The 23,253-nt window shown below is 49.7% G+C and overlaps 2 protein-coding genes across 8 annotated transcripts in view; one reads left to right on the forward strand and one right to left on the reverse strand.

Annotated features, from left to right (window-relative positions):
* Nucleotides 1-17,068, forward strand: part of PITPNM2 (phosphatidylinositol transfer protein membrane associated 2) — a 70,935-nt gene extending 53,867 nt beyond the window's left edge. For 4 of the 5 annotated variants that reach the window (XM_054392718.1, XM_054392719.1, XM_054392720.1 and 1 more), the window contains 9 exons: nucleotides 1,953-2,117; nucleotides 5,936-6,084; nucleotides 8,315-8,431; nucleotides 9,212-9,328; nucleotides 9,666-9,814; nucleotides 10,491-10,640; nucleotides 10,719-10,902; nucleotides 12,133-12,261; nucleotides 12,536-17,068. In XM_054392718.1, the coding sequence (XP_054248693.1) occupies nucleotides 1,953-2,117; nucleotides 5,936-6,084; nucleotides 8,315-8,431; nucleotides 9,212-9,328; nucleotides 9,666-9,814; nucleotides 10,491-10,640; nucleotides 10,719-10,902; nucleotides 12,133-12,261; nucleotides 12,536-12,880 (1,505 nt within the window). In that variant the 3' untranslated portion in view covers nucleotides 12,881-17,068. Of the gene's footprint in view, nucleotides 1-1,952; nucleotides 2,118-3,919; nucleotides 4,124-5,935; nucleotides 6,085-8,314; nucleotides 8,432-9,211; nucleotides 9,329-9,665; nucleotides 9,815-10,490; nucleotides 10,641-10,718; nucleotides 10,903-12,132; nucleotides 12,262-12,535 lie in introns of all 5 variants that reach the window. The other variant, XM_054392717.1, reaches the window with a different exon arrangement.
* A 1,034-nt stretch (nucleotides 17,069-18,102) lies between these two features.
* ARL6IP4 (ADP ribosylation factor like GTPase 6 interacting protein 4) lies at nucleotides 18,103-20,933 on the reverse strand. Of its 3 annotated transcripts, none has more exons than XM_054392810.1 (5): nucleotides 20,829-20,933; nucleotides 20,058-20,403; nucleotides 19,492-19,609; nucleotides 18,419-18,488; nucleotides 18,103-18,196 (listed from the first exon to the last, which is right to left on the reverse strand). In XM_054392810.1, the coding sequence occupies exons 1-5, from the start codon at nucleotides 20,931-20,933 to the stop codon at nucleotides 18,140-18,142; spliced, it is 696 nt and encodes a 231-aa protein (XP_054248785.1). In that variant the 3' UTR covers nucleotides 18,103-18,139. The 3 variants fall into 3 exon arrangements, with proteins under 3 accessions (XP_054248785.1, XP_054248784.1, XP_054248783.1); XM_054392809.1 differs by having other exon boundaries at nucleotides 20,058-20,439; XM_054392808.1 differs by having other exon boundaries at nucleotides 20,058-20,393; nucleotides 20,744-20,933.
* Nucleotides 20,934-23,253: the final 2,320 nt, after the last annotated feature.

Genomic DNA, 23,253 nt, shown 5'->3' on the forward strand with positions numbered 1-23,253 from the left:
ACCTGGCATTTACTTAGCACAGACCGGGCCAAACCTCTCCTTGAATCCGACCAAGTAAAGAGACAGGAGGAGAAGGGGTAACTGGGGAAGTGATGAGAGGGTTGTCTCAGGTTGTGCTGGAATGGGACCTTTTACCCTTTGTGGAATGAATGCAGCTCCTGGCTTGGTTCCTGTCTGAGTACAGCCTCCGCTTGAATTGTTCCCTCTTGCTTGTGCTGATGCTTTCTGCAGTAAGAAAGCTGTACTGGCCCAGTAGGGCTGGCTGGGTTGCAGCTGCTGGTAGCAGCCTTGACAGCCAGTAACTCAAGACAAGGTGAAAAGAGGAGGAAAGTGCTGAGAAAGTGATGCTGATAATGGCCTTTCAGGCACAACGTGGGCAGTGTGTGCAGCTCATCATCAGGTCAAGCTCCCACAAAGGCTCAGATCTTGCAGTCCACAAAGCTTTTACACAGAACAGCTTGTGGCCTGATTTTCCCTGCAGAGAACAAAATTCTTTTGTGGCACTCAGCTACATGTTTTCTGCATCAGACATTCCCTTTCCCTCTACTGCAGCAGGATTTGTGTGGGCACCAACATTGGTGCTGCAAACTGAGAGATGCGAGGAGGCAAATTAGTAGCCCCAGGCAAAAAAGATCACTATTAAAATAACCCAGCTGCCAAAACAACTCCCCGTGTCAGCCCCAGACTGGGATGAAATGCAAGGATATCTAAAATGGGCTAAAATAGGTGGAGGATGTTGATGTGTGGGAGCAACATACTCACATTCCCTCTGGCATCTGCTGCCTGGCTGGGCACAAAGTTGTGCCCTGTCTGATACCTGGAAATAAAGTTGAGGTGCTGCCCTTCAGGTACAGCAGAGATGGGCAACATTAAGCCAATAATAGGTAGATTTGCTTTTGCATGTTACTGTTATACTGGTGCTGCCTGCTGTGAAGGACTTGGAATTGGCATCATAAACCCCTCTGCAGTGCAGGATCTTGGGATGGTCCAGAGACACTTAATTCAGCCTTGTAGATTCCACAGAGGGGTGGATGCTGTTACCACTGTTACAGGGATAAAACAGACCTGCACAGATTGTGTCCTGACTTTAACATCTGTTTGCCAACCCTGAACCTTTTAGGTCCCTTTCCCTCCACCACATGTATAAAGTCTGTTGTGAGCATGACTTTAAACCCTCCTTTTCTGTATTTATGTACTAAAAGGTTAGGCCACACTTGGTAAACCTCAGGTTGGGATTCTTAAAATCCAGACTTGCACCTTGTACAAAGCAAGCTCTGTTTTCACAGAGACAGAGCACTCCCCGACCAGCCAACACCGAATGGAGATGTAAGTGTGCAGCACCAGACTCCCTCCTTTCAGCAGTCCTTTAGTTTAACAAGCGTTGGCTGTATCCATTAGCAATAAAATACAAGCTCAAATGTAGTCCTTGCCAGGCATGAAAATGTTTTCTTCAATTTTTTTTTCAATGCATTAAAGCTTCTATCTTGGAGGTGTTTAGGTCTAAATGTTTCAAGAAAACAAATAACCCCTATCTAAGGGATTTTTTTGTTGTTGCTCTCCTTACTTTGGTTATTTTGTCTGGATGTGAATATTGAAGTTATGTGTATTCACATCTGTATGTATGACACATGCTTCTGTTATTGCTGCTTGAATAAAGTCTGCCTGGATTTTTCTTTGGGGTTTTGGATTTGCTTTTTGAGCTACTTATTTTGCTTCTCTCAATCAAAGACTGCGCCTTCAGCCACATGTCTCTTTGCCTGCTGTGGTGTTTGCTTTCTTTTCAAACCAGAGCTCTGATGAAATGTGTTTCTTTTTTTTTTTTTTAATTCCAATCAATTCCGAAAGGTTTTTGCATCTACCAACCTTGTTTGCCTCCTTTCTCCCCTCAGTTCATCTTGCCCAGCCTCTGTCTGTTGGTCTAATATTTTGATTTCCCTGTTTCAACTTTGTAGCAGATGTTGTTCAGTCTCATGGTGCCGTCTTCATGGAAAACTCGTCCCTGTCCACCCCCATTTCAGCCCCTCAGTTCAGGGGCTTCCGGAGAGCCAGTGAGATCAGCATTGCCAGCCAGGTCTCAGGAATGGCAGACAGTTACACTGCTTCCAACATAGCCAACAGTAAGTGTTTCACCCCCTCCGAGACTACCGCTTGCTGCCACACCGCTCTCGCAGCACCACGCACCAGGCCAGAGCCACGCAGCTTCTGTCTGTCTGTCTGTCTGGGGTTACACTTTCCACTCGTGACAAAAAGCTGGAATTACTCCATCTCTGCCTGGTTTTGCCATAGTCAGTGTCCCTTGTTATCATATCCCATGGAGAAACAGATGATATACTTGGTTACACACGTTGATCAGTTCTTCACACAAACATACTGAGCACTAGGGGCTGTTGTGTGTGGTGAGGGTCACTCCAGAGGGGTGTTTGTGTTGGTAAGTCATGCAGAACTGGTAGGGATCAGCACTGGCAGGGTCATAATGCAGGATGTGGCTTGATGCAGATCACTTAAATATGGTCCACAAAACTAGGCACAAGTAAGCCTCTCTGTAATGCTGGAAGGGAGGAACAGGTTGGGGTTGCGTATTTCTTACTTTGCATTAAAAATTCAGCTCTTCTGTAGCCCGCAGGGCAGCTCAGGGTCAGCCAGTCACTAATATACCAGAGCCAAATGAGGTATAAAAAGGATTTTTAATTATTTATTTTTCCTGAGACCTGTATAACTTCTCAACTAATACAGTAGAGGAAAACAGCCTGTGCCACGACTTCAGCCCCTTCTTCAGTTCAGCTGAGGTGTGAGATATAGAGTCCTGAGGGATCTCTGATAACTCAGACCAAAAAACAAAGCTGAAAACTAAATAAATTTTTAAAAAGAAAAACCAAACCAACCAAAAAATAGCACAAAAAGCTTCAACCCTAATTCTTGTCCCAGAAGGTGGCAAAAATTTAGAGATACTCCATTCCTGGCACATTAGTCTACAGGACTCTGAACAGCTCACTAATTAATTACTGAGGTTAATAATGCTTCCCAAGGCAGCAGTTAGTTGCTGAAGGTCTGTGGGTGCTGCTCAGGGGCGGCTGTAACTTCTTGCCCTGCTTGAGGCAGCACTCAGCAGCAGGAATAAACTACCTGTGCTGTGACAAACGAGGCTGATGCCTCGCTCCCCATGTGTGTTCTTATCCGTGTCCTGGTAAGACATCTTGCCAGGCACTTGCTAAATATTAATCTGCTTGGGAAGAGGGTTCCTGGGGGAGAAGGTGTTTGTTTTGTGCTGCTTTCACACCCACGGAGAGCTGCAGAGCTCGGCCAGCCAGGACGGGAAGCGGGGGGCGGTGGTTATTCGTTGTGAGGTGTTTACACCAGGGTGATGTGACAGAGGGATCCTGCTTCTGTGAGCCAACAGCAGGATCAGGCCTGCACCACGCTTGCCACTCTCTGCTTTCCCTGCGCTCTCCCGGATTATTTAGCTTCTGGTTTGTGTAATTTATTCCTTCAGGCACTTCACAGCCATCAAAACCTATTTCTGAGATTGGAGAGGAAGAGTCCAGCCCCAGCCTGACTTGACCCCATGTGCAGCCTGCCCCAAGGGCTGTCACAGCCCCTTCTTTCATCTCCTTCATCATCCTCTGAACCCTGGCCCTGGCTTTGCAGCTCTTGCATTCGCCCTTATTAGCATGGTGGTAACACAAAGCAGTGTTGGGGGTTGGACTTGATCCGTGCTTATCCCACAGGAAGATCCCAAGGAACTCCGAAGGGGCACCACGAAACCATGGCTGCCTCCCAGGAGCCCTCCTCAGGCTGCAGCTTCCCTTGCACTGTGGATTTCTGGAGGGTGAAACAGGTGCTGCCTGTGGCACGTGTGTGCCATAATAATGTGTGATTTCTGCCTTTTTCTTTTTAAATTTATTTTATTTTTCCTTTTTAGAAACCAAACACCATCTTAATCATTGTAGAGGGTTTAGCCTTCTGTCCCAACTTGCCCTCCCTCACAAATCCCCTACCCAAACCTCCTCCAAGAGACGTAGGCAGGATAAACATGAAATCCCTTCGAAGGGAAGAAAGCTCAAAGGGTCCTGGAGTCAGGCTGCAGACTGTGCTCTTCGGATACCCGACCTGGACATCAAGACAGGTATTCTGGAAAGATCCACTCCAGCTGACCTCCTCTCTCATTCAATAGTCACAGAACTCACAAGAGATCTATGCACTGTCACTGAGGCACTTACAATTTCTGATTGCATTTTAACAAGCATTTCTGTCACTTCGCTCTGAAGATCAATCGTAACATGGCTAACAACTTGGCAAGAGCAAGACTTCTTCTGGGCAGAGCTGTGGGGACAATGCTTCTGCCTCCTGCCACTCTTTTGAGCATGGAAGAGTAAAACCTGCCTGCTCCCTACAAAGAATCTGAAATTACCCAAGCTGGGGACTTTCATGAGAAAGTAGAAGTTGGGACATGACCAGGAACTGCCAGTTTGGAAGACAGGGAGTCAGAAGTGGCTGCGAGGAGGTGCCTGTGAGCTCTGGAAAAGTCATGTTGATCCATCAACACCCTCCTCCTTCCCTTCTGCTCTTCAGAAAAGCAAGAGCCATTAGGATGAGGGTGGCCTGGACATGCAGCACTGCCAGGGCTGGACCATGGCAATGTGCTGATGTCATAACCTTCTGCAGGTTGCTGTGGTGGGAGCTTTGTGCAGGCCTCTGGAATGAAGTAGTGTCCATTTATTTTCTTTCAGGTTAAGCACCTATGCTCATCAGCAGCTAGGTTTCCCTTAACAAGAGGTGTTTGTTGGATCATACCTTACACCTGGCAGCTTTCCTGGAAGTCCATAAAAAGGAAACATTGTCACACAGAAAAGCCAAGCTTGAGAAAGCCCTTGTAAAAGCCCCTGCTTGCAACCTGCATGCAAACACAGCTCCTGTTACCGCTCACTTGATCTGATCTATCTTCTCTTTCCATGGCTGCTTTTCCAGACCGGAGCGCGTGACAGCTGAGGACCCCTCCCTGCTGGGGAAGCAGCTCACATCTTTGTGATCTGAGGCTTTGGGCTGAGGCGTGCTCATTGCTAGGGAGTCAGAAGGGATGTGTGTGTGGGCAGAGGTCAAGGAAGTGTTGGAGTCTGAGGATGTTCCAGGGATGATTGGTGGCTGTTGGACACTTGTGTGTGGGTTGTTGGCTCCCTGAGAGAAGCTCTTCTACATTGCCTGTAACCTTGCCCACCCAAAATCTTGGTATGTTTTTCAGTCCTCCATACAGTAAAGTCCTGGCACTCCCAGATACTTCTCTTGTTGGTTGCTGCAGAGGCTGTGCTCTGGGGGAGGTTGGGCTGGATGTCTCGGTTGTGTGCAACGTGGTAGCCCAGGAGGGCAACAAGGACTTATTGGGCAATGCCAGTCCCAGCAGCTTGTGCCATATACCCTGCCTTGAGGTGCCTTCAGCATCTCATATAGGCTTCCAGTATTCAAGTCCTCTTCAATGTGGCCAATATGTGTATGCTGTTCCTTGGTGAAAGCTAAAGGAGTTGGAAGCAGGGCTGGAGATGTGGTGGGCAGAGCACACGCATCCTTCCTCCCACAGCTCCAGGGAGATGTGTTTCTGCCTTTCTGTCTTCCGTTTCGGCATGGAATCTCTGGCTCATTGCCCATGAGCCATGTACCTATTTCACAGGGTCTGGACTAACAGCCAGTTAATACCTGTCCTCTAGTGCCTTCATGTTTGCTTAAATAAAGGGGAGCTCAAGTGCTGGTGTTCCTGTGTGTTCCTCCCTTGGTTTGAGCAAACACTGAGCCCTGGGTTGGTCATTCCCTCTTAGCAGCGCGACCAGACAGGGAGCAACCTCCTGATGTACCTGGAGTGAGGATCTCGAGCCTTGAAGTACTGTTTGTGACGGAGGCTGCACATGCATGTGAACCCCCTTTGTCTGAACAAGTATTTTGCTTCCAGTTGCTGCCAAATGGTGGGGAACCAAAAGGATTGACTACGCTCTCTACTGTCCCGATGCTCTGACAGCTTTCCCAACGGTCGCTTTGCCACATCTCTTCCATGCCAGCTACTGGGAGTCCACAGACGTTGTCTCCTTCCTGCTCAGACAGGTACAGTTGTCTTCCTCTCAATCTCCATTGGGCTGAAAAATATTTTGAGCTCTTTGTTTTTTGCACTTCCCATAATTCTTGACACGTAGAGATGAAAAATGCCCTCTGCTGCTGCAGGTCCGTTTTCTTCCCCATCGTGTTGTTAGCAGAGCTAAAGACTTGTGCTCTCATATCTGGTAAGCTTGAGTCTGGGTTTTGTTATCAGAGCAGGTTTCAGGTGATCCGTGGCTTGAGCCCAGGGCTATTTCCTGTCAAATCACAATTGCAGAAGTTGGTGGCACTTGTTTCTTGAAGAGAGCTGTTCTCTGTGTGTTCATGTTGGTATCTCAAGTCTGAAAGTTAAAGGAAGCTCCTTGATGTACAAATAAAAATAGCACCAAATACAATAAAAGCAAAGGATGAGTTTTGTATGAATTTGAGTTGAACTGAAAAACAGAGTTCAGGTACTCATTGGCTTTCTAAATTATTGTGGTCTCCTCTGGGGACTCAGAACATCATCTGTCCTCATTCCTGCAGTTCAAAGCAGTTCTCCTAGGGCTAGGTAAATAGGAATTTCTGGTGTCTGGAATCTGGCACCTCAGATTTTGTCAACCTACACATGGCCTGAAATGTAAATTTACTGTTAAAAATGTGCTTTTCCTAAAATAAATATTTTTCCTCCAGTTCCTTAGGGATGAGGGGGAGTTATTTGCCTTACAAAGTGTGAAGCCCCCCAGCCATGATGCTTAGAGCATGGAACTAGAGAAAAACCAAACCAAACCAAAACTCAAAGTAACTCTGTGGATTGTGTTGCCCACTTTGGTGCTTGGGTTTGCTTTGTGTTAGCTCACAGCTGTTCAGCTGTCCCTACTTTCTTCCAACCTCCTTGACTGCAGCTCTCATTTATGATTCTGTTGGCAAACTTTCTTTCAGTGCTATCTTCCAAATAGCATGGGAACCATAAACAACAGAGATGTCTGTGCTGGTGGCAGCTGAGTGGTAGCAACAATCCAGTGAGACCCTTTCTTCCCAGGCTGTATCTAGCCCAGTGAGACATCTCTGTGCTTGCACACACCTGGCTGGATCAGCTGCTGTGAAACCCCAGCCCTGCACTGAACTCAGCCTAGTGGGGCTCAGTGGAGAGAACCATAATTGTGCATGAGTGGGAACAGTCACGACAGTCCCATACACAAAATGCTTTACTCAAGAAATAACCAGTTACTTAGGATTCAGCCCAAACCTGGGTCTGTAGCACAGCATGGTGCTTCATATCTTGAAGCCTGAGGTAACTCTGCATCCATTCAAAGCCTGCTGGTAGCTCCCTGGGTGGTCTGACACCCTATTCCCTTCCTCAGTGCCTTCAGACCAGGCTTTTTCTCATCCCCCTTCTTCCTGCTGTCCTTCCAAAGCACCACACCACTTTTTCCCCTAATAAGGACTTGTTTCTAATTGCCTTTGAGAGTCATCTCTGGACAAAATGTAAAAGTAAGCTGTTGAATAGTTTCAGCCTCCAAAGATTCAATCTTGTTAAAACAAGCCCAAACAGTACTCAAAATAGATTCCTGATTTAAATAATTGTCAGTAGAACTTGTTATTTTGGTTGCTTTGAATTTCCATGAACTCCCCCTCCAGTAAGCTCATCCTCCCTGGGGTCCTTTTTCCACGCTCCTGGAAGAAAAACAGCTTCAGCTCTGCAAAGCAAGCTGGCCTGTGTCAGACCACAACAGCCCAGGTTAGCTGGAGAGCTGCTGACCTCACAAAAGGCCTTGTAAAAATGCCCACATCAAAGAGCCGCCTTAGTTTTTTTGGTAGAGTAGAGGTCACTAAGGACTACTGCTGATTTCAGAGCCCTCTGTGCAGGGTCACCTCCTAGTCTTAGAGCAATCTCTGAGATGTACCCTCACCTTTAGTCCCCTCACAGACCATGGGAAGGGACGGATGGAGGCCTGGAGTGAAGGAAGGGCAGATATCTATGTGCAGAACTTGTTCTACTGTGTCTCAGTCATTTTTTTACCTCCTGACAATCTGAATAACTTGGTCCCAGCTAGGATTAAATCAGTGCTGGCCACAGGGTTTGCTAATTCAGGAGATACCACTTGTCCCTGCAGTTAAGGTAGCAGCCCATAGAACCTACAAGCTGACATGCCAAATGCCCAGCAAGCAAACTCAAACCACCTCTGTCCAGGTACTGCCCTTGCTCATGGCTGGCTCAGGAGTAGAACACATCTCAGTGGCATCTGTCCTCCTGCAGGTGATGAGACACGAGAACTCGAGTGTTTTGGAGCTGGATGGGAAGGAGGTGTCTGTCTTCACTCCCTCTAAGCCTCGTGAGAAGTGGCTCCGCAAGAGGACACATGTGAAGCTGCGGGTGAGGGTGTTTGAGGGGGCTGCCACCAGGGCAGGAGGAAGTGTTGGCTTGTAGAGGGGTTTAGATTTGGGCTTCAAGAATGGCACTGAAAGTGGCCAGTGCAGGCACAGCTGTGTCTGTCCATGGCACAGACAGAGAAGCACATTACACTGCTGGCATACATCACTACCCATGTAGTTGTGAAAGAACAGCCCAAAAATCTGTACCAGCAAGATCTCCTCTTGGCCTTGAATCTATGGAAAAATGCAGGGAGCATTGGCTGTGGGTCAGGGTCTCTGACCAATGCTCCATGCATCTCTCCAAGTCTATGTAATGCAAATTCTCTGCTTGGTAAATGCCCTTCACTCCCAGTGAACATCTCTAGTTCCTGCAAGAGGGCGATTTTCTCACAGAGCTGAAATAATGTCAGGAGATTTCTCTGGCAGCTGTCTGCATTGCTTCTGAAATCCAGAGTGTGAGAGTTAACAGACAGGATCAGAACTGCACATACAAACTGCCGCTGAAATGGGATCTTCAGCCACCTGCACCGGAATCTTCCCCATGGGTGCAGAGCACAGAGTCCCACCTCTGCCTCAGGTCAAATTCTTTTCTAAAACTGAAAGCTGTGGGTGGAGTGGAATGGGGAGGATGGCACAGAGAAGCCCACGCTCCAGTCTGTCCAGTTAGATTTGGCATCTCCCTGTGAGCCTGTCCATCACTGCCAACTTTTTTTCTCTCTTTTTCTTTTCTCTTTCGGTTTTTTTTTTTTTTTTGGTCTCCTTTTGCTCTTGACTTGTGTAGAACGTCACAGCCAACCACAGGATAAACGACACCATTGCTAATGAAGATGGGCCCCAGACCTTAACTGGAAGGTTTATGTATGGTCCATTAGATATGGTCACGCTCACTGGAGAAAAGGTACCATGTCTGCTATGGGGATTGTGCACCAAAGGGTGAAAAGTTGGGTTACAGAAGTGGTGCTAGTTGGTGCTCTCTTGGTCCCTGATGGGGTTTGCTACCTTTGCATCTTGATAGGTTCTCTTGCTCAGACTTGTGTGGTGCTTCCTACCAGGAACAGCATCCAGATGCAGATGTTCACCACTGAGGCCACGTCTCATTCCAGTGTCCTGATATTTGGGTGCTTCTCAGTTGCCATCCAAAGGGGTTTGGGTGGAAGGTCCTGTGCTTGGCCTGTTCACAGACACCTGCCTGTGTCTTTAATGCTGTGTTTGACACAGCCTTGGTATTTTCCCAGGTGGACATTCACATCATGACCCAGCCTCCATCAGGGGAGTGGGTTTACTTTGACACAGAGATCAGCAACAGCAGTGGCAGGATCTCTTACGTCATCCCTGAGAACCGGCGCCTGGGCATCGGCGTGTACCCTGTCAAGATGGTGGTCAGGTGAGGTCCCTTGGGATGTGGAGGCTTAGCTTGCAAAGGAACAAGAGGCATTTGATGACCATAGAATATGGTCCCTCCTTGTAGGGCAGCTTTGCTTATTGGGTAGGTTCAGAGCCTGGCTTGCCAGCAACAAGAACAAAGCCATTTGTAGTCTACAGCTGTAAGAGGAATCATCATCATTCTGCATCATCAACAGCGTGGTAATGGACCTCCCACTGCAAGAGGAGGCCCTCTGCACCACAGATGCATGGTCCTTGCAGTCATCTGCAAAACTGGCCAACGGAGCATATTTTAGGGACCACAGATTTGTCCTCAAGGGACAGAACTTTGTATTCATGATAATTCACAGCCCATGGGCTCCAGTTCATTGAGGTGGCATTGAGCTCTGGAAGGTAGAGGGTAGGACCATCTTCCCAGTGGTGAACACAGCAATGTTTTTCTGGGTGTATTTTTGTGATGCCAAGGCCCCAGAGTACTACCCCTACCATTCTATGATTCCATTTACATCCCCATTCTAACAGAGGCTCTCATGCAGTGTCCATCACTGGTGGGACTGGGGGCGGAATTGCTGGTTGGAGCCTTTGGGCCAGATTTGGGTGCTGCTTTGGGCTTTTGGTGCACTGAGGACTTGATGATACCTCCCAAAAGAACCTCTAAGTACCTTCATTCCTCTCAGGGGTGACCACACGTACGCAGACAGCTACATCACGGTCCTGCCGAAGGGGACGGAGTTCGTGGTGTTCAGCATCGATGGCTCCTTCGCAGCCAGCGTGTCCATCATGGGCAGTGACCCCAAAGTCCGTGCCGGGGCGGTCGACGTCGTAAGGTCAGCAGCAGGAGCTGGAGCAGTTGGTTTGATTTTGCTCTAGGTCTGCAGTCCACTGATATGCGCCTTCCCTTCTAGGCACTGGCAAGACCTTGGCTACCTCATTATCTATGTCACAGGCCGCCCTGACATGCAGAAGCAGAGGGTGGTAGCATGGTTAGCACAGCACAACTTCCCCCATGGCATCGTCTCCTTCTGCGATGGGCTGGTCCACGACCCACTGCGGCACAAGGCCAACTTCCTGAAGTCCCTCATCACAGACGTAAGCCTGGGTCTGCTGAAATCTGACCATAGCACAGGTTGAGATTGCTCTTCTCCCAATTTCCCCCGTCAGCACCAGTCTCTTGGCAGCGATGTGACCCGCAGTGGAAGATTAATCTATTCATTTTATTTTCATCCTTTTTACTGCTCTGCCAAAGTGTCTATGCTGTTAAATTGCATCATCTCTGCTCTGCACTGCTCCATTTCATCACTGGGCCTTCCGGAATCAAATCCCTTATGGAACAGAGGCAGCAGTGCCTCCCTTTCTCCATACATACACTTTTTTCTCCTGTTTGGTGGCTTTCCAGCTGCCTGTGGGGTAACCACCTGGTCTGAGAGGGCATGGAGCTGCTGCAGAAATGGCCTTGCACTGTGCAGCCTTGATGGGAGCATCTTTCCAAATGTTTGATCCCAGGGAGAGCTTAATATCCTCAGCCCAGTAGAAAAGCTCCAGATACAACAAGGTTTTCTCTGGCAAGTGAGGGAACTGCCAGTGTCCTGAGTACTTGTGCCTTGCCTTGAGTAGCCAGGAAAGCCCCTTGTCAACTCTCTTTTGGCCTCAGTGGTGAGAGGAGCTGGCCCAATCTTGCTGCCCACTCTCCCTTGTTCTCCAGAAGAAAAAAATTATGACCAGGGGCAGAGATTTCCTTTCCATCTCCCTGGCCTACCTGCAGCTCCAGGGGCAAAGCCAGCCAGTCTGGTGGCACCAGTGCCCACACCTCCCTTGCCAGCCCCTGCTTTGGCCCACTAAGGAAACCATGGGCTAGGAGGTGCTCTGTGCTCTGAGCAGAGGCAGCTGATTCCCTGAAAAGCAGCGTGTTTTGCTGCCTGTCCCTCTTCCCTCTGTCTGGCAGAGCTAAGCAACAGCATTGTATGGTGGAGGGGGACGCTCCCCACTAACCATCACTGCATAGGGGGGTTGCAAACTGTTCTTCTCCCCCAGTGATGAGTCAGCAATGAAGTATGGGGTGTCCCTCCCCCCTGCAGACCTCAAGGCAAGGCTGTGGATCAGCAAGCAGAGATCTGCTACTGCCTCACTGATCCTGGCCTGTCAGCACCCCCAGCCCTGTTAATTAGCACGTAGCACAGCAGTGTCTCGTCCATCTGGGGACTTAACAGAAGTTATTGACCCGAGATTCCCACAAACTCTATTTAGAACACCCCAGCCCTGCCTGTTGAGCAGCACAGAGCACCCATGTGTTCTGACTTGTATTGCTTTTTCTCCCTGCAGCTCCACATGAGGATCCATGCAGCATATGGATCTACTAAGGACATCTCTGTGTACAGCTCTATCAGCCTCCCACCCACGCACATCTACATTGTTGGCCGGCCCACCAAGAAGCTGCAGAGCCAGTGTCAGGTATGAGCCAATTTCTCTGAGCCCTGCAGATGCTGCCAAGGGCCTCTAGTGGGAGGGTGATGGGAATTTGGTTGTCTTGGCTGGTGACTGCGCTAGTGTTTGCCAAGAGGAGGACAGAAACTGTGCCGCATATCATGACCCATCACATCTGTCGAAGTGGGTCCAGGTCTTACCAATCACCTCAGACAACCTGTCACAGGCAACGTGTTTGGCTGCCAGTGACTACCAGGAACACATCCTTCTAACACCTGCCCTCATCCCTCTTGTCTTCTAGTTCATCACAGAGGGGTATGCAGCCCACCTGGCCCAGCTGGAGTACAACCACCGCGCACGGCCTGCCAAGAACACCACACGCATGGCGCTGCGGAAAGGCAGCTTCGGGCTGCCCAGCCAGACCGAGTTCCTGCGCAAGAGGAACCACCTGCTGCGGACCATCTCCTCTCAGCCTTCAGCCAGCAGTGGCAGCACCAGCCACCGCCCCGAGCGCACCCAAAGCCAGTCCGACAGTGACAAGGAAAGGGACAGGGAACGTAGCCAAAGAAGCATGAGCATCGCCACGGGGTGCTGGGGCCGGAGCGCAGCGTCCCGGATGGACTCTGGCTTCTTGGGGCAGAAGTAGCCAGGCCAGAACCACCAACTGTCAGCTGCAGCCATCAGAGGAGAAAACAAAAGGGAAGAGGGATGAGGCCGGCATTACAGGCTGGAAGGGTAAATATGGTGCTACTCTAATAACATCATGGTGTTCTGGGAAGAGATGGGTTGTTTCCCACACAGAACGTGCAGGCCTTGCAGCGGGAGCATCAGGTTTGTGCAGCATGAGCACAAGGAACAGCTGGAAACTGGGAGAGAAAAGTCTCCAGGTGAAGACAGTGCACTCTCCTGCCTCCTTCTCTTATCCAGGGTCAGTGACTGTAAATACGTGCCTCCTCGCCTAGTTAGCCATCGCTCCGATCCACAGGACCGAGCGCTGTCCTCAGAGCCACAGAACAGGGCATGAGGCTGGGGGAACTTGTCCTTGGTTGTCCCAGGAGTCAGACTGAGGTGCTCTGCCATCACAGGGTGGGTTTGGGGTTCAGTGAGCATGCTGTTTCCCTGGCACAGACAGCCCCAAGCGAAGAATTTTTTGTGGGCTGTGCCAGGCAGAACAACCGAGAGCTTTGCCTGTACAAAACCTTCAAGTGCAGCCATGTTCTCAAGGAGCACATGCAGTGGTGAAGCTTAAAGATGTTCTAATGCTGTTGGTAGAGGCAGAGTATTGGCAGATCCATGCCCAAAAAAGTGGAGTCGTTATTACTGTTATTTTTTAAAGAGACCTTTTAGAAGCCAATGGAATTGAATGCATTGACCTATTAAAAGAGGAATACAAGCTAGTTTGTTTGAGCTGTTACAAACCTCAGACACTTAATTTGCTGTTACAGTCTCCAACTACTCTTCCTAGATATTATTTCCAAAAGTAACCACCATATATTTGGAAGCAGCTGAAGGCACTCAGCAACTAGACCATGTTGCAGTTCTCATCCAAATGCAGGGTCTGACTCTCTCAACACCCACCTCCAAGACATTTTCTTCTTCCCAGGTTCTCTCTAAGTTCAGTAGCAGCTTTCATGGGAACTAGACTCACTTCTTTTACCTGTAGTTACTGAACTGTAAAACCTCATTGTTTCTTGCACTGATGATTTTTAGAATGGAAACCTGTTACCATCTCATGTAGCTACACCTGTTTGTAGTGCATGACAATGAAATATTGCTAAGTGAGGGGGTGTGTGGCTATCTATACAGATGTGCATATGCACATGCACACACATGAATCTAGATGTATATACTTAAATAGAACGAGCTGTGCAGAAGTTTATCCAGCAGTAAGGAGACTTGTAAGGAAGTGTGCCAAAAATGTCAGGCAATCTTAAGAAAAGGCCATATCTTAATTTTCCTGGTGTGTTTCTCAGTGGATGTGCCTAAGCTGGTTTGTATGCTGCTGGAGTGAGCCGGGGCTGGGGGTGTGGCAGAGGGGAGCTGCCAGGGCACAGGGTGAAGCGATTGCTGCTGGCTGGCACCCTGGTGACACTGAGATGTGCACGGTGCACAGTACAGGAACAGGAGCACGTCACTGTAGCAGCAGAAGAGAACAGTGCCTAGAATGAGGGCTTGTCAAAAAGCCCCTTAGCCCTGTCCCTCTTGGGTCAGCTGGCCCTAGTGACAGGCCTGGTTCACCCTTGCACACACCCCTGGGCTGGAGGGATATCTATCCCAGGGCATCCAGGGTGCCCATCTACAGACTCCAGCTGGCCGCCTCTTGTGGAGATTTTCTAGTCCTATCAAGCTCCCTGACTATGTGTAACCCTGCTTTCCCACCACCACACCTTCCTGTCTTTATATCACTTTCTACTTCTGAGGATCTTATTTATAACACAGAATTTTTTAGACTGGCTGCTTCATTTTGTTACCTGTTTCAATATGAAGTGCAGACAGCCGCACTCAGATACACAGCACTGTGACCGCTGCTCTGCTAATTGGCTCTGGGCCACGCTAGCCAAATCTGAACTCCTCAGACATACAAGGCAGATCTAACATGTCTGTGGCACTGGAGGCTGGAAGCAGAGGCAGAGGAGGGATAGTGCTGAGCTGCTGAGGGCACCCGAGCCACTGGAGCGCTCAAACCCAGCTGCCTGCCTGCCGCCCAGTGCATCTCCTGTGTCTTGCAGCCTGACTGCAAAATGTTTAACCACTTCTCTTTGATAATTACTCAATTACAGAATGTATCTGATGACTTTTGTTACCGAAAACTGACTTCCCTTTCTGCCAGCTCAGCTTAGATCTCTCTGAATGTTCATCCAGAGCTTACTGGGTTTGAAACCATTGTGACTTGTCCCAGCTTTTCACTAGTCAAATGTTCTATCAGATGCCATCTGAGCAGGAATCCAAGCCACAATCCATCCTGTGAAGTCACCAAACCCCATCACAAAAATAATTTCTGCAAATTTGGATATGGCCTTTGCAAAATTCACCTTTCCTCCAAGTCCACCACCACAGCATGATCTGTACATTTTCTGATGCTTACCAGCTGTTCACGTTTTCTTATGTGTAGATAGTGTAAAACAGAGGCGAATGTAAATGTTCAACATAAAAAGTGGATATATAAAATTGAAAGTTATTTATTTATGTAGAGGGAAAAAAATAAATAATGTCTGGAGGGACTGGAACCTCCAGGGTTTATTAATATTTTAAAAATGTAGCTTTTTGTTTCAGGCATTATGTACAAAGCAATTATTTTATGGACCAAGTTTAATGTAACAGTCAATGGATGCGGAAGTGCAATATTATACTCACCTCTCCATCACTTCACATTTGAAATGGCTACTAACCAGTTAGACTGACAATCATAGCACCTCTGCCCTCATCGTTTGTTCAGCTTCGTGCAACTTGCCTGGGTCCTTTTCCCTGGCCCCCCCCATCTTGTTGCCATTGTACGGATCCAACATGAAGAAGCACTTGTAGAGCAGGACCTTTACTGCTGCAATAATACCGGATGAGGTGGGTGTAGTTACCAGGAAATATGCCAATAAGGTGGTGGTTTTAGGTTGGTTTTTTTTCCCTCCACTCATTCAGTCCATCGTACTCTACGTCAATCTCTCCTCAGCCACTACCATCTGGCACTCATCTATCTGAAGAAAATATCAACGTGCTACTCACTCCAAGAACAATAGCAATAGTTTAACTCTGTGTTTATAACCTGTTTGTTCCAAGCTGTTTTGGAGAGCAATGCATGTGACCCGCTGCCTTTCCACATCTATGGAAGAGAATCCGTTTGGATACGGTGAGGGAAAAGATGAATGTATATTCCATCCTGTCTAAAGGGGCACTCTCAGGTTACAGACCTAACTTAGCTTTCTTACAAATAACCTTGTTTGCACCAAAATGAAAGGATCTGAAGTTTCTTTTACCCCTCCCTGTCACAGTTGTCTGGGCAGCCATCGGTGTGGCCAGCGACAGTTGCACTGCTTCTGCTGCAGCCCACGTCCTGTTCTCGCGAGCACAACCCAGCCCGCACTGCGCAGGCTGCCTCAGTCTTGTCGTTTTGGTTTTTTTTCCTTCTCTTTTTTTTTTTTTAATTGTTTCCATGGGAATCAAACTCTTCTGTGGAGCTCAAATTTTGTATAAAAAGCAGCTTTTTGTATTCCTTGCGCCATTAGGCCACACTTTCTACCTGATGCTGTCCCTTTACGCAGTCTTTTACAAAACAAAAAGAGGTGCCCAAGCATTCCCTCTGAGTCATTTTTCCTGGGTTTGCAAGGTCACTCGGTCAGATGAGGTGAAATTCTTAATACCAAAAACGTTTACAGTGTCCGACACGCGAGCCAAGAGCAGTAACTAGCCAAAGGGTTACTAACGAACTCCCACTCCGCCCAGCAGCCGCCGTGCTTGCTGTAGCAGCCCCTTCTTCAGGTATCACCACCGTTTTGCTGCATTTCCTATTAGTTCTAGAAGCCTTACAGTCCCCTCCCCGTCCTCCTCTGCCTGTTGGTACCCTCGACTGTCAATTTTATATTCCAAGGATGTTAGTTACCTATTTTATTTATAAAAAATTGCTTTAGGGGTAACAGAGGCATGGGGAATCACCAGAGGGGCGTGCCCGAGGGTGCCAGCAGCCATGCTGGGGACACCCCTGTGCGTACAGTACCATGCCGATGACTCGCTTGTGTGTGACAAACCTTCTGTACAACTTCCTTCTCCTCCTCACTGTTAGTGCATCGTTCCAATGGGTGTGCTTTGTGTACAGTATCATTGTGAGTTACAGAGATTAAAGAAATGGGAAGGCTCTTCTCTGTCTGCTTTTTTGGGGAGACTCTAGAAACGAGACGAGTCACAAAACCCAAGAGGTGAGCAAGGTGCCAGTTTAATGGGGTTACAGGGATGAACAGAATGTTGGAACCCTCTGAACAGTAAGTCCTGTAAGACCCATTTGTCCTTTAACCCATTTATCCTTTAACCTATTTGTCCCTTCTGGTTTTTATAGCTTGTAGGTTTATGGACTTTGTAGTGGGGGAAAGGCCAACTGTTGGCTTCACAGCAGCTATGGGCACAGGCCTGAGAAGCCCAGAGCCCCAGCACTGCCCAGGGCCTGCGCTGTGGAGAAGGGACACAAGTTGCATGCAGGAAAAGCAAGGAAAAGCCACCTCTCCACAAAGCACACCTGTTCATACCAGTGTGGGGTGCCAGATCTGTGCTTCCCCAGTGCCACCCAATGAGATAAAGCTGCAGAAAGACCAAGTAAAGCCCCCAGGGTACAGTGGAGGATGGCACTTGGCAGAGATCTGCAGCCTGAGCAAAGCCATGCAGCAGCACAGCCACATTAAGCAGGGTGGTGAGTGCACAGGGCCCATGAGTCTGCAGCATGGGGTAAGCATGGGGCACACAGATCCAGCAAGCAAGGACCAAAGAGCAGCCCTTGAAGGGAAGAGGTGGCAGCCGGCTGCATATATGGAGCCCCAGCAAACCCTGTCCTGGCTGCAGTGTTTGTTACTGCCTGACAAAGCCCAGAGCAGAGGGGCAGCAGCACCTTTAAGGTGCTCAGCACCAGCAAGCCTGTCCCCTGGGTGCTGCTGAGCTCCTCCAGTCTCAGAGAGGCATCAAGGCAAGCAGGTCTAAGTGCATTATAGCCATGCTGGCCCCAGACAAGAGGGAGGGGAGAAGCTGTTTACTGGGAGATGAACCATTAAAGTTGTTCTCCTTCTCAGTCAGTAACTTACAGACGGCTGGAAATTGCCCCTGGGGAGGCATCTTGACACGGTGCTTTCTGCATGGTCCGGAAAACAGAAGCTCACACCTGGGCTGGCACTGGCAGCAGGACAGGCTCCTGGCATGGCTGACACTCATGCACTCACTGCAGCATCCCTGTCCTCACTTGGAAGGCCAGCCCATCCCCCCGGGTGGCTTGCTGCAGAGGGAGAGACACAGGTGCTCACAGCACCTCCTGCCCAAGGACCAAGGACCAGCAGCACCCACCTGTGGGGGCTACCATGGAGCTGCCAGAGCTCGGTTTGCCCTGGTGGACGTCAGTGGGGTCCTCAGAGAGGTAAGACAACACCTCTGGGTGCAGCAGTTCCCCACCTGTACCCACCCACCCAGTAGCTCATGCTGGTAGCAAGTTCCCCACTACCTTATTAATCTCCTTGTGTCTCTCCTTGCTGACAATCTCTTCTAATACTTCTCCATCTCCCTTAATAAGCCTGGAAAACAAGCATAGACACATGAACCATAAGGGCTACTGGCAAACAAAACCATCTCCTTGCCACCCCACCATCTGCAGGCTTTGCTGCCAACAGCAGTGGCCCCCAGCTCCTGCAAAACCTTTTTCTTTTACCACACAGAGTTCACGTCTGGTCCTGGCTGTCCCAGGAAACCGCAGAGCCATTCCAAAAAAGGAGCCAGTTTGGGCCTTGAAAAGCAACCAGACCAGGGAGAATCTTGCTGAGCAAATTCCAAGCAGTGTTGGAGGCGGCTCACACCTCCAAACACGAACAAAAATTTAATTGTCTTCATTATGTGCCTTACAGGGAACCGACCTTTGTTCCACACCTCCCTGAGCCCTGCAGGCTGACTTCTATTTTAAGACTGGACTTGTCACACCCAATTCTCTTCAGCATGATGTTTTCTGCTTGCTGAGAAGACGGAGTTTATTAAAAACTTGGTCACTCCTTTTTTGCAGCTAAAGGAACTTTGGTTTGAGTGTTGTCAGTAACCCCAAGGGGCACATGATCCCTCCTCACTTGTACCTGGCTGCTAACTGGCGCTGAAAGGCAAGTGGGTGAAGCAGTGGGGCAAGGAGGTGGCAGTCATCCTTCTGATTCCTATTTTACCCCCAGCTGCTGAGCCACATTTAACGGGGCAAGCTGAACTCTTCACAGCACAAAGAACAGACCTTCTGCCTCCACTAGCAGAGTGCTGTAGTGTCTGAATCCCAGAGCTTCCAGCTGGGACACAGTCCCATGTCCCATGCATGGAGCCCCAACACAATTCCATAATTTGGGTCAAACATGCTGTTTTCTGGGTAAGTTACCCCAGGTCTGACAGCAGGGGATCTGCAAGGGATCAGCTCAGGCCTTTGCTGCTGAAGGGAACCTGGATCCACAGTGGTACTGTAGTGCCATGAGTGTGTAATCTCCAGGACTCCGACCCACACAACATGGATAGTGTTGAACAACCCACCTCCCTTTTCCCCAGGGATCATACCTGGTTCTCCCTGTCTCAGGATCCACAACTCTCCGTATGACGCTCTGCCTTGCATCCCATTCTTCCTTTGTCATTGGCTTCATGGCCTGAATTCGGGATTTTTGTTCATCTGTCAAAACTGGAATGCATCAGTTCATGAGAGCCATGCTTGTGGGGCTGGCTCCTGGCTGAGGGGCACAGCACCACACTTGACATCAACAGACACACATGCCACACCAGTTTCCCAGGGGTACTCGGGGCTCAGTGCTGAACCACACAAGGGAAGAGCTGCTTCATGTCCCAAAGCCACTAACAGCTTTGCCAGTGTGTTACTGCTGACCATGTCCTTCCATCTAACATCTTTGTTCCCAGCTTACCTCTACAAACTGCCTAAACACTTCACAAATGAACCTCTGAATGTGGCTCCTTATGTTTACATGGTGTGGATCAAAGGTGGCCACGGTATGTAGGAGGGAGGAGAGCCTGGAGCTCCTCCTGCTTCTCTCAGACACTTTGTGTGGGTCACAGGAAGGGCAACGGGGGCTTTTGTGCCCTGGCTTTAGCAGGAGGGGAAACACCATCACTACCTGGTCCAGTGTCCACCATGGGTTCCTTATGCCACTGCTCCAGTGACGGGCCAGGTACTGCTTCTCCCTTGGCTTTCTCCTCCTTAGCTCCCTCCTTTACCTTCTTTTTTGCTTTCTTCTTTATCCTCTTTTTCTTCTTCTTTTTGTCTTTCTGTTTCACTCGCTTTTTTTTGCCATGTTTACTCTTCTTCATTTTGGAGTCACTGTCACTGGAGTCATCAGAAGAGAAGCTGGAGGAAGAGGAAGATGAGGAGGAGCTGGTGGATGAAGATGCTGTCTCAGAGGAAGAAGTACTTGCCTTCCTCTTCTTTTTGTCCTTTCTTTCCTTCTTCTTTTCTGCAATACATAAGAGGAGGTTGAGGAGAGCAGCTCTGGCCTTGCATCAGCAGGGATGCCAGTGTCCCCCTCCCAGCCTGATTTCTTCTTGCCCAAGCAGCAAAGCTCCCCAGAAAATGCAGAAAAGACCCCTTTGTGCTGACACCTCTGACACAGTGTCACCCTGCCAGACTGGCAGGCAGAGGGGCTGCAGGGCTCCACCTGCATCAGAATGAGACTAAAATGTGCGCAGCAAGGTGACAGACTGATTTAACTAAAAGCAGGGATCCTCTTCTCCCACCTGAGCCCCCTCTGTGCACCTGCCCCAGGACAATGTGGTGAAAGCACAGGGTCACAGGCCTTTCCCCTACCTCCCCCAGCTGCTGTTGAGCTTGACTTGTGTTTGTGACACTCAGAGGTCCGCTTCCGTGGAGGAGAGCTGTTGCCCCGGTGTGAGTCCTTGCTGCTTTTCCTCCTTTTCTTCTCCTTCCTCTCCTGTCTGCTCCGAGAATTGCTTTTGCTCCTGCTTCGTGACCGCTTCCGAGACTGGCTGTGGGCCATCGTGCATTAGCTCCTGGGGGGAATGGGTCACATCAGGGCTGGGGAGCAGACCACACCTGCTCAGCAACAACGTGTCCAGCAGCCCCAAAAACCTTAACTCTAATTCTGAGCCAATCAGTCCTCGAAGACCTGTTCCTGCTAGACGACTCCTCTGCTCACACCTGCTCTTGCTGAGCTCCCGTTGTGCAGGGGTAGGTCAGGGCTACCCAGCACTCAGCCACAGCCAAGATGCATTTCACCAACCCCTACAGGGGAATTGGGGCTCTGCAGGGACAGCACTGTCATCCCCAGGCAGCCGTACCACACCTTGAGACAACCACTCCCAAACAGGTTCCCGGTGAAACCTCCACCAGCCTTTCCCTGTGCTCCTCATGTTTGTCCCTAGATATGATGACTGAGAGTGAACCATGCTGACCCCCACCATGGTTGGGGTTTGCAGGCAACGTGGTGCCCCATGGCCCCAGGGACAATCCCTGGCAGTTATGGGTTACTGCACAGCACTGGGAGCCATCACGAGAACGCTGCAGCTGCAGACAGACACCAGCAAGGTATGATTGATGCTGCAGTGACAGTCAGCAAAATGAAACATCCTCCCCAAGCTGAACACGGAGTCAATCACCCCATTATTTAAAACACCGAGAGCAGGCACGAGCCAAGGGGAGGAATGAATTTTTAATACTCCAATTTGCTTTTAGAAAACAGATTATGCACTGAGCTGGCATCCCCGTCCATCAGCCCAACCAGCTGCCAGCAGCTAGAGGCCAGAGATGACATGATAGATGCTCTCATTAATTTAAAAAACAAACTGGCACCATCGGCAGAGCAGTATCTGGGAAATGCTTTCTCACAGCCACCTTCCAACTACTGCGTTTAATTAATTGCATGTTTGCCACCTTGGTGTTCCCAAGCAGCCATTTGCTCCCAAGCGAATCAGACCTTTGAGTGAAGTCCAAACAGAAATTTCAATCAGATAAAAAAACCCAAGCAATTATGGACACGCAAGGAAGCTTCTGTGGATGGGAGTCCTTCATCAACACACACCCAGCAGCTATCCCTCACACCAGGCCTCGCTCACATGGTGTCTGGGTCTTGGGTCTGCCCCATCAGACTCCAGGACCCGCTTTTAATGCAACTGCAGCAACAGCATCAACATATACGGAGTTGGGCACAAATAGGAGCATCCCCTTGAGTACATGGTGATGCCACAAGAAGGGGACAAGCCCTAAATCCATCACAGCAGCATCCCAGGCTGGTCATACCCCAAAACTGGGAGATCTCACTTCAAATCTGCCACCAGATTCCTGGCCACATTAGGGCAGCTCCTCCAGCCCACCCAGTTTCACCTAACTGCTCTGCTGCAGCTGGAGTCTGGCACTGCTGGGAGCTTGCAGCATGATGACCTTTTAAGAGCTCAGCTCGAAGCACACCGGCCCTTGAGGAGCTCAGTAAAAGGTGTTCTGGCCGTTTAAGAGCTCAGCACTAGGATTACTGGCACTTTAAGAACGTACGCAAGGTGCGCTGGCCCTTTAAGAGCCCAGTACTAGGTGCACTGTCCCTTGAAGAGCCTGGCGTATGGCGCGGTCCCTTTAAGGGCGCGGTCCCTTTAAGAGCGCGGCCCTGTGTGTCAGGTACTTGAACAGCCTACCCCAGCCGCCAGCTGCCACCGCAGCGCGCAGGCGTCTGCCCCTCCGCCCGCCCCCGGTCGGTGCCCTCCGCCGGGGCCGCTCCAGGCCGGTCCCGATCCCGCCGCAGGTAAGAGGAGGAAGGAGGGACTCACCCACCAGAGCCGAACCGGGCCCTGCACCGCCGGTACCGAGCGGGGCAGCCGCTGCCGCATCCCCCCAGCCGCGTCCTCCCAGCCTCTTCCCCCCGACTTCCGGCCGCCGTGCGCAAGGCCGCGCGGCAGCTGCGCTGCGCTATTGGTTCCGGGATCCACCGGGCCCGGGCAGGTCCCATCACTAGTTCGATTTCTGGGGCCTAATTCGGGGCAGATAGGAAGCGCTGAATGAAATGATGACTTGACGACTAATTTTCTTGATAGCCCTTTGGCTCCATGCACAGATACCACGGCCGGTTTCCTTCCTGAGATGCAATTTTAATGGGTTTTGCTCATGAAAAGCTAAAGAGTGCTGTCTCCTAACAGTACTCCTGACCAAAACCTCAATGGATCTGTTAGGAATGCTTAACTCGTCACCCCTGTGCTAGCTGTACCAGCTCACATTCAGCATTTCACAGTCAGCAAGGATGCAAAGTCCACACATTGTAATTATTGCAATTGAATAAATGACTTTTAAAAGCCCCTTTGTAAATGCAGTGGTGT

The sequence above is a fragment of the Indicator indicator genome, chromosome 26 (assembly GCF_027791375.1).
Source record: "Indicator indicator isolate 239-I01 chromosome 26, UM_Iind_1.1, whole genome shotgun sequence".
In the NCBI taxonomy this organism is placed as follows: Eukaryota; Metazoa; Chordata; class Aves; order Piciformes; family Indicatoridae; genus Indicator; species Indicator indicator.